This window comes from Puntigrus tetrazona, chromosome 5, assembly GCF_018831695.1.
Source record: "Puntigrus tetrazona isolate hp1 chromosome 5, ASM1883169v1, whole genome shotgun sequence".
Classification (NCBI taxonomy): domain Eukaryota; kingdom Metazoa; phylum Chordata; class Actinopteri; order Cypriniformes; family Cyprinidae; genus Puntigrus; species Puntigrus tetrazona.
The window spans coordinates 19,918,690-19,935,790 of NC_056703.1; the positions used below are offsets into that span (position 1 = coordinate 19,918,690).

The 17,101-nt window shown below is 37.2% G+C and overlaps 1 protein-coding gene across 15 annotated transcripts in view; it reads right to left on the reverse strand.

The window, feature by feature from the left end:
- kcnt1b (potassium sodium-activated channel subfamily T member 1b) overlaps positions 1-16,887 on the reverse strand; it is a 70,558-nt gene extending 53,671 nt beyond the window's left edge. For 3 of the 15 annotated variants that reach the window (XR_006251078.1, XR_006251077.1, XR_006251079.1), the window contains exons 1-3: positions 16,339-16,887; positions 14,797-14,842; positions 14,348-14,515 (exon numbers count right to left, since the gene is read on the reverse strand). Coding sequence is in view for 12 of the 15 variants with exons in the window: in XM_043240675.1 (XP_043096610.1) it covers positions 14,348-14,515; positions 14,797-14,842; positions 16,339-16,369 (245 nt within the window). In the remaining 3 variants the exon portion in view is untranslated. Of the gene's footprint in view, positions 1-3,647; positions 4,492-14,347; positions 14,516-14,796; positions 14,843-16,338 lie in introns of those variants that run through there. The other 12 variants (XM_043240675.1, XM_043240668.1, XM_043240665.1 and 9 more) reach the window with 8 other exon arrangements.
- Positions 16,888-17,101: the final 214 nt, after the last annotated feature.

Here is a 17,101-nt window from a genome sequence, read left to right on the forward strand (position 1 = left end):
CGAACTGTTTGCTTCTTTTATTTTAAACTGTTTTAAATCAATCTCTTTTTGCTTTAAATTCAATTTATCTTAAATCAGTGTTTTTATTTTATTTTAATTTCTTTTATTGTTATTTAAATCTTGTAATTATTTTATTTTCCTCTCTTGTAAAGCACTTTGAATTACCATTGTGTATGAAATGTGCTATATAAATAAACTTGCCTTGCCTTGCCTTGCCTTGCCACTCATCTCTACAATCATCTCAAGAGTCACAAAAAAAACACGGGAGAGGTTTCTCCCTGAAACCTCAAAATGTTGACAGGTTATGTTCCTCAAAATGTCATTTTTTGTTCAACAACTTATGTGAAAAGCTCTTACGTTTCACTTTAAGCTGTCTAAAATAAAGGAAAGACAAATTACTCCAGCACTTTTTTAAATGTACTGTACTGTCTTTTTGTTTTTTTTTTTTTTACTTGAGTGAAATAAATGTTGGTTGAAAAAACGAAAAGAGAATTTTAGACAGTAAACGGTTTCCCAACCGTTGAAAGTGTACTGTCGCTGGATGTACGAATCTACATGGCTCTCTCTATTTAATCCTGAAATCTGAAGACAAAGTCCATTAACTAAATCACATTCCTCCCCCGAAATTCGTGCTTGTGCAAATCATTTTACCTTGCACCGCTTTGTGTATGAGAGTCGGTATAAAGCATGTTTTGCGCAAAAGTTGCTCCTGAAGGATGGAGCAGTGCCAACTGTTCGTGATGTAGCTACACCTCCAGAATAAGTAAGTGTCATGTTTTAGTTTTACAAATTGCCTTACTCTGTAAGGCTAATGTTGCTAAAGCTACTATTGTCTGTCTGTTTTCACAAATGCTGCGTTCAGAGGCTGACGGAATGATCATAAATAGGAAGGTGGGAGTTAAAATTGCATATAAACGCAACGTGAACTCGACCGCTGGAATTAGTCGAGATCATAATCACAAGTGGGGCATGAGTTATTTTTTATCAGGCCGTGCTCCTGTCCATGTAATTCATAAAGTGCATGTTTTTATGCACAGTACAATCAGATGACTGACTTTTAAACCGAGCGCATTTTCTGTAAAGATAACAGACGTGTGCTAATAGCGTGGAGTGTTTATTGCAAAGGCTAGCACTGGTATTGCTGAAGACTGAGCTCTTAAAGCGCTCTTCCCTGAAGCACCAGATCATTTGCATTAAAGCATTGGTCTCAAACGCAGCTCTGCACGGTTTAGCTCTAACCAGCTTCAAATCACACCTTCTTGGATGTTTCCAGTGATCCTAAAGACCTTTATTAGCTGGATCGCGTGCGTTTGATTAGGGTTGGAGCAAAAATGTGCAGAGTTTAAGACCAATGCATTAAAGGGAAAGACACACATTTAGTGTTTTTTGCTCATACCCTTAAAAGTGGCAGTTTTAACAAACTATAAAAATGTAGGATATTTACAGTTAAAACTTTACAAACGCATTCTGGGGACATCAGAGACTATTTTTTATTGTGAAAAGGGGCGTAACGGTCCTATAAATATATTTTTATTAATATTATTAAAATATTATAAACCAATTTTCAAGCCAAAGACAATAACGTCACATGTAAATAAAAAGTTCTAAATCTTTTCATAGTGCAAATATATATCCAAATGAATTTGTGTGATGTGTAATTTAAAGCAACAAATGATGTTGAAATTTTAAATGGCACACTGCATTTTTCAATTATAATTTATCATTGTTGTTTTTTAAAAATTGCTTTCTTCCTTACTGCAATTACTGGACATGATGACGGTATGAAAGATTCATTAAGATTCTTATTTATCCTTGTGTAAGCTTGAGCGCTATTTATAGCCTGCTCTTGGCAACTAATGGCAAGATAGACTTGTCTATTATAAATTGTTGTTAAGGCATCCACCAGGCAGATCAATAGAGAGACAGGGATTGACATATTTCCTTCTTTAAAGCCCAGGAGGACAAGATGTTACATCAACATCATATTTTATTTATACAGCCAATAAATGTTAATTAAACACTGCTGGTCACCAAAACCTTTTACCTTCAGGGGTTCACAGGTTTATGGGGTTAGACATCATGACAGACGTCTGAAATTAAAAGCCTCCATCTCCATGATTTAAAGAGTTTTGCAAATATACTACAAGAACTAAGGTCTAAAAGAGAACTTTACTGCAGCAGGAAAATTTCCTAAACACTTACAAACGTTATCTCAGCCAAACAATTCTGCCGATAGGATTTACATGAAATTTAGAAAATGCATATATTTAAATATTTCATACTTGGACCATATAAAAAAACAACAACATAAAAATACCATTACAGTGCACTTTGAAATTGAAAAATAACTGTAAAAACAAAATCCATAGTATAAACGTAATCCATTTCTCGCTCTATGCTCCTTATAAAAAATTATTTTGGCCTTTTTGCACAACTCTGGACCTCTCCCTTTGCGAATCTCCCATATTCAGCTCAACTGCAAACACGAGTGCCTTTGTGCACCATTATCGCAGTACACAATAGGGCAATAGGCTGAATGGTCAGTTTGAGTGGATTACATTAGAGGACATCATTGAACAGATATGAAACCAACTCTGCAGGAAGCTGCATTAGGACCATAGAGCTTCAACTCGCACTGAAAGAACTGCTTTAGAGTGAGATAAGAGCTGGGTGTGCCTAACCAAACCACGATGAAATAATCATATTTCATGTGATTTTGCATATAGACTGATATTGGTTTACACCACCTCATAATAAGTGATAGTACGCTTTACAGGTGCCTGTTTGGCTTTAGTCAACAATCACATCCGAATGGCATGACCACGGGGTTGTATTATTAACTCACTAATACAGGTAAACTCATCTGTCATAAAACATGCATTCAAAACGAACCGCTGAGATGTACTGATCAAATAAATACACGCATGAGCATGATACAAAGGCCACACAGAGCAAATGTGAAAATGAAAATACATCCGTTTACTAGTTCACCAGCACTTTAAAAGTAGTTTGTTTAAAAGGGAACAAAGCGATTTGCACAAAGCATCATATTTGATTGTCAAATGAGTATTCGACACCGAATTAGTAGAGGTTTCTACAAGTCAAGCTTTCTGAATTGCTCAAAAAAGAAGAATGCTGGCAGTTTGCATTATTACAGCGTCAAATCAATATCCACAACTATCTGAGTTTTATTTCTTTATGTAATAAAGACCTATTAAATGAGTGCATGAGTAAAGATAAAAGACTTACGGAAAAAAAAAGACATGCAGCACCCTCCTGTCAGTCGTACTAAATTATAAACGTTTTAGGTGCGTTTATGTAATATTTGTGCCACAGCATTATCAGGCAGACCTGACAGTCCTGTATTAGATCGTATTGGTGTGCAGTGCCAGTGATTGTGGATTTTACACAACACTGATTTCATGCACTCAAGACCTCTTGAACGAAACATGCAAGCTCCACTAAAACACGAAATATTTCATGATCGTTTCACCCAGCGTCGCCATTAGCGCGTCAGTTTTGAGTTATTCTCTGTGAATGTGGCGCGTGCTGGAGGATGCTGCAGTTTTGTGATCAAACAGTGTTTACACACACACACACACACACACACACACGCACGCATGCTGCTTGAAACGGGACTGCGGTACCTTTGGCCAGCATCGCTCTCAAAAGAACCCATCGTCCGAACCGGCACCCCCGAATTGAGCCAAATGTGCTCGAAGGATTTCCTGGCTTCGGTCTTCGCGTCCGGGTCGATTTCGGACGGCGACTCGGTTCTTTTGGCACCTGCCATTCTTCCGGCTCACAAGTTGCCGCCAGCAGAGATGGACGGGGGGCTGTCAGCGCGGGCTCATGCTTCACTTTACCTCGCATCCGTAAATACACCTGCTCCCGGACGCGCGTTGAGGATAATCGCGCTCTCTCACGACTGAAGGACTGAGGCGCGTGGAGTCTTCAGCGCTCAATAGGGTATGAAGATTCTCCAGCCTACAGCCTCAACTGCGCAAGTCCCGCTCACAAGTCTGCCTGAACCGAATCACATTACCACATCAAAACCAAGACATCAAGCTGACCCGCACGTTTTAATAATGCTGAATAATACAGCCTTTCAATGGAGAGATGAAAGGTGAAGATAATGGGCTGTATGTGATATGCATAAAAAAAATCTGCAGCATTATTATCAGCATTTGGAAATATTTAATAAAAAGTGAGGACACAAAGAAATAGCTTTTTAAACAAATTCAATCCAATAAAAATAGGTCTATATAACTTAATAGAAAGTTAAAGGATTCAGATTAAATTAATTGCGTGAATAATATTGGCTAATGACGTGCAGATATAGTTATAATACAATTTAAAGCACATGCAATGTTAAAATAGCAGGATCTTCTGCTTTTCATAACATACTACTTATTATAAATAGTGCCAATTATCTGCACCTCAGTATTGTAATACATAAAACAGTATACAATAATAAGGTATTGAGTGTAAATAATAATTTTAATAAAAATTATAAAACGGATGCTGTCTTACTGGGGCCTTGCCAATTCTACTCTTACTCTATCTGATACTTTATTTTCAACTTTGATTATTTACGTTTTTATTGAAATTAATTGACTTTCTGATGCGATAGGATTTAAAAATGGAAAAGAAAGGGTTCAGCAAAATGTGGATTCGAACTTGGGACGATCATGTCAAAAACACTATGGCAAGAGCTTTACCATTTACACCAGTACAAGGGGCGGTTGAGAAACGTCTTTTGTACTGTTGACAATTGGTGGGCAGAGTTAGTTCAAACAGCTTCTGCCAACATGGTACAGCAAATCATAGGCAGATTGGACTAAATATTTAAAAAATTCTGAAGAAAATGATTATGCAACTTGCCACCAGGGTGCAGTATTTTGGACGGTTGCTATGCAGTTGCTAAAGCGTCCTGGGGGTTGTTAGCACCTTGCTGCTTGCTTACTGCTAAGGCATCGCTTGTTTTGTGAAGTTGCTGGTCTGGTCTTCGGACTGTTGTTATGCCTTTGCTACATTGTTCTGTGTGGTTGTTTTAACACATTGTGTCTGCTCGGGTGCTCTGTGTAGTTGCTGATCACCTGGGTGTTGCTATGCAGTTGCTCACTATTCTGGGTGGTTGTCAGTGCGATGCTATGTGGTTGCTATAGTGACTGGGTGGTTGCTAGGACACTGCAAGGGTGTAAAGTCGATGGGATTTTATCCCATATGGTTTGCCAAGTGAAAATTGTAAGCAAAAGTGTCTAGAAATATAATATCACACCTCTCCTCAAGTCAAGCCATGCTTATTTGTATAGCTGTTGTGGGGTTTACTGATCACACTGGTAAACTGACAAAGAGAGACACGTTTCAATTACATTGTCCTTTTTTGCTCAATATGTGTAGGCCTGCTGGCCAAAAGTTAGCATTCACCCTTAAGAAACCGTTCATGCTTGCTTACTGTGTAATGTGTCTCTAGGGACCAAACACCTTTTATATAAAAGATAACAGCACATGCGCAAGAAAGCAAACATCAACACGACGCTGTAAGCATTAAATCTTCACGAATAGAGAGAACGGCCCACTGGCTGAGTGGGAATCTCAGTTCTCTTCTCAGTCTCTGCGCTGAGGATGATTATGTAACAGTAGATTATGAGAACAGCAGACAGGGGGATTCCACCAGTGAAACATCACAGTGACACCCTGTGGTCAGAGGAAGAGAAGTACTCCTCTTTCCCGGGCCTCCCTGAGACAGTCTTATTGTTACTGTCAGAGAATTATTGATTTTTATGAGCTCAGGAGGCGTGAGGAGAAATCTCAGTGAAATCTGAATCTGCTAAACAGTCACGTCAACAACCAACTTTTCTTTCTTTCTTTTTTAAAAATAAATTAACTAATCAAGTTACAGTGTTATATATACACTAGTGCTATATCATGAAAAATATAAACATAAACCAAAAATAAGAAGCTAAACTGTAAACATAAAAAAGTATTAATTTCAAATGTTTTTCTCCTAATTCTCCTATTTTTTTTTTTAATTAGGATTTATGAATCAACTGAAATTAAAATCTAAATATTAAGAAAATCTTCATTATATATTTACAGTAAGAAATTTACTAAATATCTTCATGGAATATGAACATTACATAGTATCCTAATGATTTTTGGCATAAAAGAAAAATAGATTTTTTGTCTAATACAATCTATTTTTTGCTATTGATACAAATATACCCATGCTACTTTTTTGGTCCAGGGTTAGTTATAGCCAAATAAACTACACAATTTGTGAGAAATGTATTTCACTATGTATTTTCAACTGGTTATGTGCCATAAGACAAGAAATATTTTCACACAATAACATACTAAAATACCTTAAAGGGGTCACCAGATACCCATTTTCCACAAGTTGATGATTTTTTAAGGTCTTAATAAAAAGTCTATAATATACTTTGGTTACAATTTCTCAATGGCAGTGTAAAAATGCCTTCTTGGCCCGGTCAAAATCAGCTGTTTTCAGCAAGCCATTCTAGTCCGTGTTGCTTTAAATGCTAATGAGCTCTGCTAACCCCGCCTCTCTCTTTCATGGAGTGTCGAGCATATTAAACTTTAGCCTTGAATCTCTCTCACTAGCATGCTATCTGTGTCATTCTGAGAGGAATCTCAGGGGAAAAACATTTATATTCAAACAACTTGTGAATTTTGCATCCAATGCCCCCGAAAATTCAGCCATTAAAGGAGAGAGAGACAGAGAAAGTGGATTTTTGCCCTCCTTTGCTGACTTCTGACTCGTCATATGATGTGAGCTCAGAAGAGAATATTGTGGAGTCAGAGGTCAGCCAAGAAGCCGGTGTCATGACAACTCAACTCTCTCACAGGCGCATATGGCTGTTGCCAGAAGTCAGTGATTTGAGTTGTAATGTAAAAAATAAATAAATTGATTTGTCGTGTTAACTCCCCCGGAGGCATATGGGTTAAGATTCAGCAGATATAAGCGATTTATGGAGCTTTGAAATAATAACTTCAAAATAACAGAATTACCAAGCTTGGAAGAGTGCTAAAATGTGAAGTACAATTTTTTTTTCTCCATAGGAATTGAGATCACAGTTCTCTTACACAATTCTCATTTTTTCAACCAAAATTGATTGCACTTAAGTACAAAAAAACAAACAACAGCAAAAATAACACAGTACAGATTTAACTCTAACGACCTCTCTCTCTCTCTCTCTCTCTCTCTCTCTCACACACACACATACATATATATATATATATATATATATATATATATATATATATATATATATATATATATATATATATATACATACATTTTTTCTTAATCCTAGCTACATCGCACTGTTTGTGTCTCTGATGATGCATTGATATTAATAGGATAGTTCACCCAAAAATTTCAATGCTGTCACCTTCACCATCACCTTCAACCACAAACTTTCTTTTTTCTGCTGAAGCCAAATGCGAAGCAACCAAAACGTTTTGGTGACCGCTTTCTTCCATTGAAATATAAAAATAGAATATAATAAATAACAATTCATATTTGTTTTAGATAATATTATAAGGTATGGGATTAGTGTAAGAAAGCACTAATAAAGCACATTGGTGTGTAATTAAGACTTATTTATGTACGTTTTCAATCATAAACTTAAATGATTTGGAATTGTGAAAATTGAAAGTACAGTGGATATATAAAATTAGTTTGAATTAGATGTGATGTACATAACCAGGCATTGTTTGTAATTTGACTGAACAAGCTAAAGTTTATCAAAGAGCCCCTTAAGGTAATGACTACTCATTTACATTGTAAAGAAATGACTCAACTAATTAAACCCGTACTTTGATGAAGGGTTAATTAGAAAACATATGACTGGGTATGAAGTGTGGTGGCTTATCTTATGCCTGTGGTAAAACACTGGTGGATTATTTTTTTTCTGCTGTTAAGCACAAAATATCTGAAATCAAGCAAACAAATGTTCAAAAACGAACACCACAGTCAGAGAATTCCCAGCACAGCATCTATCAGTACAGACCACTAATCACTAAACCATTTCCCCGTTCAGAACAGCAGATGGAAGTCTTGAGTGTAGAGATGATTTCACGTCACTACACATTAGCACAGAGCTGAGAGCTCCAGATTTCTTCAGCAGCTGCCTGAAACAGTGCGAGAGCCCCACTGGGTTCAGTCAGCACGGCATCAGCCAAAACAACAGCGAACACGCGTGTGAGAAACAACGCATGCTGCACTGCCTTTAATGCTCTTCTACAGATATTATATTCCACAAAGTACTGGATTCTTCATGCCTTCAGGCGTAATATGACATCCTTATCCAGTCTTGATACAGCATGTGCAAGATGCTCTTGTCTGAGAGTCTGGTGGGAGAATGAGGCAGATAAAGCCGATGGATTTTACAGATGGATGATTCAGAACGTGGCTCTGCGCGCAACACAAGTTCCATGTTTTTGTGCTTTAGTAAAGGGAAGCAGAGACGGAAAGACAAAGACAGTCCAAAAGACATCTAAATGAGAGGAACCATTGCTGCCTGTAATTGTGAGATTTCACGGCACATTTCACAAGACAACTGAGCATCTAAGTGGGACACTACAAAAGGAAAAGCATGAATAATTGAGATTTAAAAGAGACAGCTGTGTGATAGAAAATAAAAAATATTGTTGCAAATAAAATGTAAACTAAAATGTAAAATATTTTTAATATATTATTATTATTATTATTATTATTATTATTACAAAAATGAACGAAATTAAATAATAACTATTTGTAACTTTTTAAAATAAATATTCATTTGAAAATGGAAACATGTTTTTTTTGGCATTTAAAACAAGTACAAGAGTCTAATATCATAACCAGAGAATTCACTCTAAGATTTATTTTTTATTCAACAAACCCTCCAGGAGAATGAAAGAAAACAAAAATTGAGCATAAAATGAAAATTAAACAACCGTGTTATTACTGAATGTTATTTAGCAGAGAACTGTCTCCATGTAATTGCTATGCAATCATCTCAATATTCCAAAAATACCTATGAGATTTATTGGCTAATCTCTTAATAGGCTGCCATTTTCAGTAAGGGGGACCGAATAATTAATCAGGGGGATGATATTGTATTGTCATCCTTTGCATCTTTTTTTAAAAAGGACCACCAATTTCAAGTGAACACAATCAGAGAAGGATTTAGCCTCACTGTTACACGGAGCACACTCTTTGCAGGCAATTCAAATGGTAAACAAGGCAGACAGCCTGTTTAAACTCAGATAACGGGTATCACAGTGGTTCTCACTAATATAAGTTGTCATGGTCACAACACACACTCTGTGACCATAACACTGTTTATTCATGGTCATAAAATGTGATGTGCATATTACCCTTAAAGGGATAGTTCACCCAAAAATGAAAACTCTGTCATCTTTTTTCCACCCTCATTATTCCAAACAAGTACGATTGACTTCCTTCTTTTGCCTGTTGAAAAATGTTTGTGTTGTTTGCCACATTGCCTCATGAAAACATATGCCTATTGTTTAGCTACATAAACACAAAAAAATGACTAAAATGATTAAAAGACTTTCAATATGACTTAAGACTTGCACAACACTATATATCATGACCTTAAAACAATTTTACAGTGGTGCATGGGTTGTACTAATACATTACTTGCAATACCAGTTACGTATGTATGGTTTTTATGACATTGTAAATGTTCGGTAGCTCACCTGATACAACACCGTACTTGAAGCACAAAATTTGACAAAAAACCTCAAACACAATCAGCACGGGATGCTTCAGCTAATGCATTTCCATCTCACGTTTGCTTTTGTTAGATCCATTGCTTAGCTGTAGTGTAGGTGGTACATTATCAAATGCTATAGAACATTAACCTTTTAGATGTTTCATTTATGAACTGCAAGTGATATGTACAACACTTTCATCTGTTTCAGAAAACAAATGCGTTATCATTATTTATTGTGAAGAAATGACAGCAGCAAATGGTACGTATTTACATATCTAAAAAAAAAACATATTTTATGTTCCTAAAGGGGGGAAAACACTTTTATTGATTTGACAGAATGACTGAACTTTCATTTTTAGGTGAACTAAATTAAATTTATATCCAGTCACATTTACACAACTTGACATGTGAAACAATTTGACAAAATGGCGTCATTTGTTGCTGTTTTTCTTTTCTTTTTTGTCGTTTCGATGCTGCTTATTTGCTTTTTGCACGTCTGAACTCTAATCTGACAAACCGATTTAAGAGAAACTAGATTAAAACGAGCATAAAATCACCTGTCAGCACTGTGTAATATGAGACGGCAGCATAATATGAGATTAAATGCAAGCTGTTTTATTTTCTGGTCTTGGGGAAATTACTCGGGCTCTAATGAGAGGATTGAAATCTCCACCTCCACTAAGCAGCATGTCTCCCCCTCCGCTGAATGGCTCTCACGGCTAACCTCTGAGACATCTCTTCACACTCGCTGAGCAGCGTGACACGCACATACCCACGTGTTCTCTCGCTCCGGCTCTCTCTTTTGCCACCTTCATTAAACCAGCTTATCACTTTCGACAGCCAGGGCTTCAACAATGTCGTCTAATTCACCGCAATTGTCAAGCCAAAGGTCGCATCGGCAGCTCTGCCACAATCTTTTATTCGGGAAGGCTAATGTCGACATATCAGAACGGATTCTTTAGAAAACACTCCAAAGAAATGATTGCATTTGTAACAAAAGTTTTTTCCCCATCAAGTATTATTACGGCTTTATCCGTTTAATGACAAAATGCAGTTGTTCAAAATACAATAAAATCATTTTTTCTTCTTCAAAATGGCACGTCTAAAATCAATGCACGACTCAGTTGCCATTTCTTCGTAATTGTTTGTGAAATCGACAACATCTAAATGAAAATGGCTTCATTGTGTATCATTGTATCTGTTTTTTGGGGGGGGCTTGTCTCCTTTTAAATAAAACTGCAAACGGATCCACAACTCAAACTCTCTTTCCTAAGTGACTGTGACTTTATTGTCAGGAAATCAATGTAAATTTGCCACGCTGAGAAGAATTCTGGGAATGCAAAGTTAAACATATGATTCACGCGAGGATAAACTTCGGCTTGGCGCAGCCAGTGGCTGTTGTAAAAGACGGATATTCTGACAATAAATTGCATTCGCCCACTCACCGTGATGCAGAGGCTACTTTGGCCTTTAGTCTAGACTGCATCACAGGAGGAACAGCTGAAGAACAGCCCTAGAGCACCTTCACCTTTCATACTCGTGACAGCACAAACCCAGATTAGCACATTGGAAAAACACCTCCACACTCACGCAGCCCGATTGACGTCATTTAAAAGCCTCCAGACTGATTACATCATTCCTAAAGATCAATATAGATTATATACGGCAATATATTTATACCGACATAATGTCTGACTGATAGACAAACAGTTATTGCTTTTGAAAACACACACACGTTTAATTTTAAACTTGTATAAATACATTTTTACCCACACACCACCATTAAGTTCTCTCCATATTGAAATCTTTGGAAGGTTACTAGAGTATGTTTCAATCCATTTCTGCTTTTTTACTTCACAATTTTAATGTGTCACACACTTTGAAATCACCAATTTACAGACATAAAGACATCTGTATTTTTGTGTGGAGATTGTTAAGCCCAGAATAATGCCGTGATGAGGATGCAATAGCTTTCACTGACGTAACTACAAAAAGGGCAAAATTGATGTGATTGGCTGAAACAAAGTCACCTCTGACTGTCTGATGAGGCTGACAAACCACTGCTGATGCATTGTACTGTCATTCTGGCCTGAGAAAAATGTCCTCGGTCCTCTTCAACTCCCACACAGTGTATAAGCACATATATACACACATAAACAGTAAAAAAATGGGATGAACAGAAGCTGAAATGAATGGAAAAGTGATGCAACTGAAAAGAGAGAATAACGAAATGAAAAGTTGAAGCACAGGACCTCTGGATAACCTTAGAGATAATCACAGGACATACAAGCACACACATACAGTACACGCTCAAACAGCCTTCAATCTCTGTGTTCGTAACAGACACAAGCACACATTCCCACACACATAATCATAATTGAAATGACAGCAGCATGTGGAGATTCCCGACTTCACGCCACACCAAAGCATTAGCCTTTGACTCAAGCGCACACACGCAGTAATCTCTAATGATCAAAATTGCTCTTTTGCACAGACCTGAAATGCAGTGTAGAACATTTTAGTGTGACTTTATCATATTCCTGCCTACTAGTTGCATTTCTGTCCCTTGCACCTCGTAATAACGAAATGACAGCTGGCAGAGAGAAATTTAATTAAGCAGGGAATAATGTACTGACTGTCATTCTGCCAAAATTATAATTTTTTTACATTTACATTATACCTACTTACCAAATCAAGAACACTGTAATGAATTATTCAACTGAATTGTACTTGTAGAGACCGCAGAGACACGAAACAAGATACAGGTTTCCAGAATGACAATGGCTATTTTCGGTCATTATTTGCAAATACCTGACTACATTCCAGGTAAGTTCATAAAACAAAGGGCTATTGGCATAATTAATAATTATATACCTTTAATTGAATTACTCAACTGAATTGTTTTATTCAGCAATGATGCATTTAAACATTTCAACTATATGCTATTCTTTGAAACAATGTTTTACCAATCCTCTTGAGCTATGCATTTACCTTTTTTATTGCTTCTACAACCGTGGCAATTTGTCGAGGGTAAAATCAGGTATATCTTCACAGGGGACATGTTAGGGAAAGAAGCCATCAGAGAAAGAATGAGCCCATCATTACAGCAAACACACACAGCAGGACATTGCTTTCCGTGTGCTTCCTGTCTAAAGGAGCTTGAGTCACAGTTGAGATTTAGTGTGAAGATAAATAATGTAGTGTCCTCGTTAAATTGGCCTGGCTTGGCCTGGCCTGAAAAAGACAAACTTAGAAAGGAAAAAGTTTGAAGGTTAGCAGACTCCCCTGAGATATATGGACCACTTACAACCTGCCAGAGAGGGCTCAAATAATAGTGCGCAATAGTTGCAAGGCAAATAAACCAAACCAGTAAATCTTGTGACTACCTGCTTTGGCCAGCAGAAATATGCAACAGAAAAGAAGAGTAACAGAAGAACAAAAGCAGATGGATTCCAAACAAACAGATTACACCGCAGCGGGGTAACACAGGGCATATTTCAGTGGGAAAACCAATACTGTGGCTATAAGGGATACGCAAAGAAAACCAAGAGCAGCCATGATGCTTGTTATTGTTACCTTAATGATGCAGAAATCTTGTTTTTCTCGTGTAAGCTTACACAGAAATAGAAATCACACTCAAAGCCCAAGGATGATAAAGTTTTCTCGAAAGGTTGCCCTGAATTTCACCGCAGTTTTTTTTTCTTTATGCATGATCGGAGACAACAGCTCAGAGCTATTTAAATATGCTACAATGGCTCTCCTATACTAAGGCGGTCTTGAATGTACTGTATGTCACGGCCTTGAATCCAACACAAAGCGTTGAGTCATTGAGCAAGACGCAAGAAAAAACATTTCCAGTCCTGCATTTCAGCCTCTATTTAACTTCAGCACCACAGCGAAGGACAGCTCCCTACAACCCAACGCTCACATTTCATCTTGTTCTTACACAAGGACAATGCTTACGTATACAGTGTACACATATGATATATATCTCCATAAATCAAACACAAAACAAACACATCACATGCACATACACAACTGACAGGCTGCACTTTAAATATGATATTATATAACAATTAGTTCCCATCCACTGATTGCATGCTTGCTCTGAAATGTTAATTATGAAACAAATTCTGAAACGTGGTCTCGTTTCTACAATGAAATAAATGTTTTGTCAAGTGACAAAAATGTGCTGCATGTGGAAGCAAAGATTGATTGAAACAATATTTATTTTATTAATTCCTTTCTAGTTTAACTTAAGTCACAAATTAATTACATTTATAATTTAAATGTGCACTTTTTCTTCTCATTAAAGGCATTTCTCACATAATAACAGTCGATGATTTGAAATAGTTGTTCAGATCTTTGAAGCTTAATATATTCACTTTGGCTTACATCAACAAAGGCAGATTGTATGCTCTAAGAAAATTCCTTAAAAACACTTTTTAAAATAATCTAAAGATATAAAGAATCTTTTACAGAATGGAAAGGTTTCATGGGTGCTCACGGTATCATAGTTGTCAATAAGCACCCTTAATTTTTAAGACTTTAGAGGTCATATAAGATAGTTTTATGAAGACGTATGAAGACGTTACCTGTCATCATTCTGAAAAGACTGATCCCCGAGCAGCAGATCTCGAAAGCGGTATCGTGGAGGTAGAGGAGGGACCTCAGAGTCCACATCTGCCATTTTCAGGGTGGAAATGTCCAGAATAACGCCAGTATTACTGCTGTTATTCCTCTGAACAGTCTCCGTAGGCAACCTGAAGAAACAGACGTAAATCTTACAGTAAATACAATCACATAACATACATTATGCATGTTTACACAAAATATATATTATTCATAAACTGTGTCAGGACTGCAGCTAAGCACTTGTAGGACACACTTGTAGTTTGGACACAATTTGCATAATTATACATCTACACTGTTGGTTGTGGAAACTAGTTTCATTCTAGAAAATTTCGTAAACTGCAAGTAACTGTAAAATGTACTTCAATAATCTTTTATTTACAACTTTGTATGTTTGGGAGATTTGGTTTACCTGTCAGCAGCAGTGGATGAGCGTCGTGGCGGAGTCATGCTTGGCTCTGATAACATGGAGAGAGAGGGGAAGGATTGCTGCTAAACAGTATGGTCATGAAAAACACCAATAATGTAAGCATATAAAAATATAAGCATATAAAATGAATCCACGATGCCATTGGCTAATGCGGGGTTACCGAAAGAATGCATTACTCTAGGCTTACTCATCTGTCCTGTAACTAGATGAATAACTTCTAAGCTAGAAAGCTTTAACTGCCTCTATATAACGGTTATCCAATAACAAGGCATCTTTCAGATAGTTCACCAGTACCCTTGGCCATAATTACACCCGAAAAACTAAAATCCACATACTGACGTTCACCTTTTATGTCATTCTTGTCACATCGTCTAGAATGTTCCCTGTATGGTTTCTATTAGCGCTCTCAGGGATGCATGAGTGTGTAATGACAGTAGTGAGCGACTGCATTAGTGTGCAAATCGCTGATGAGTGGGTGGAGGGTGATTTGGTTGGCCAAGGGGTACAATGAAATACAGTGCATGAAACTCAGACTAAAATGCGCCTTTGCTCAAGGGTTATACAGTGCTCAGACGCTAATAAAAAGAACTCTGTTCAGGATATAAAAAATGGGCACACCTCAGGGGGAAAATGGCATTGATACAAAAAAATACATCTGTGTGCACTCGCAGACACAGTATGAATGTTCGACAAGGAACCAATAATATGTACAGTAGTCAAAAGCAACATCTCAATTCATTGGCTTTTTAAATAAAATGTAAAAAAAAAAAAAAACTCATAACAATGCTATACATATAAAATTTTTTATAATAACTGAACATTTAATTAATCTAAATACATGACAGATCAGGTGCAAATAGCTCCTTAAGTGTTAAACCAATAATCATTCATTTTCTTAACCAACATTCGCAATTAGACACCAGATTCAACCATTTGGTGGAGCTATGCAGAGTATCCAGCAAAATATTCAAAGGAAACATATTGAATAAAAATGTTTGGATAATTACTCACTCCTTGAACAAGAGTAATAATGAGAAATGCATAGCTCATTAAATAAATTACACCACTCATTAACAAAAAAGACAAACAGCATTAAATAAAAAATACTTGAATATAAAACCAACACTTTATAATTAGCAAAAAAAATTATATTATTAATACAACCATCAATAACAATAATAATAATTTAACAACAGCAAAAGCAAACTCAATATTTATTAACTCAATATTTCTTGAGCTCGACTTGATACCCAAAGTGACAACTACATTTTTACACTTTTTTTTATAATGTTTTTTGGATTTGTTACATTAAATAAATCAAATAAATTGGAAATTTAAAAAAATATACTTCTAATTCTAAATCATAAATCAGATGTGTTTGCTGGTAATGCATTATTTCCACTAGCAAATCTCCAGCGCTCGTGCCCAAAAGCAAAGCCATCTTCACGAAACAAAATGCTAAATGTAAAAAGTAGTAAAGACGAACACGAATTAGTCGTTCGTGACATGACATGATGTTCTCACCTGCCTGAGACTGGCTGCGCGGTCCCATCATTGTAAATAACCGTGTTACTGGCGACCCAAACGCCGCACATTTTTAACAGAAGCCACTGCGAAGTGTCCGTGAAGGACTTCCGACGGTAATGTCCTCCAGATAGATCCGTCCTCCATGGACACTTGCAATAAAGGGGCGGATAACGACCCTGATTAAACCCTCCTCTTACAGAAGAGCGCCGCTGGGCGCCTCAAACATCTCTGTTTCTGTGTGTCGCGTGCGATTCAACTTTGCATCCATGAGACGAGGTGATGTTGGCGATTAATTAAAGAATCATGATCTGTTGTCCTCGTTGAATTCACGTGTTCCGTCTCGGTGTATCCGGCGAGCCCAGAGGACCCTTGTCAGAAGAGAAGAAAGCGGCAACTGCTGCGCGTCAGAAGAGCTGTGGAGCGGCGGGGAAATGTTTGAGACGCTGTCACCTCTGCATCTGTTAGGTAAAGCCACTAAGTCGTCCTCGCAGCCCCTCTTCTCTCTCCTTCAAAGCTTACATCGCCATCTCCTGGACCACCTGAAATCCTCGACTACACGGACACGACCGCGCGCGTGCAATCCGAATAAAATGAAGCCGTGCGCCATAAACGCATCGCGTCGACGTCCAGCATTTAACGATACGCTCTTTCTTACAGCGAACTGCTAACCAGTAAAAATAAAAACCTTGATTAGGTCACTCATTTTTAGGTGCAATTAATTTTATTGGCTGGTTTAATTTCAGTCATATACAAAGGCAAG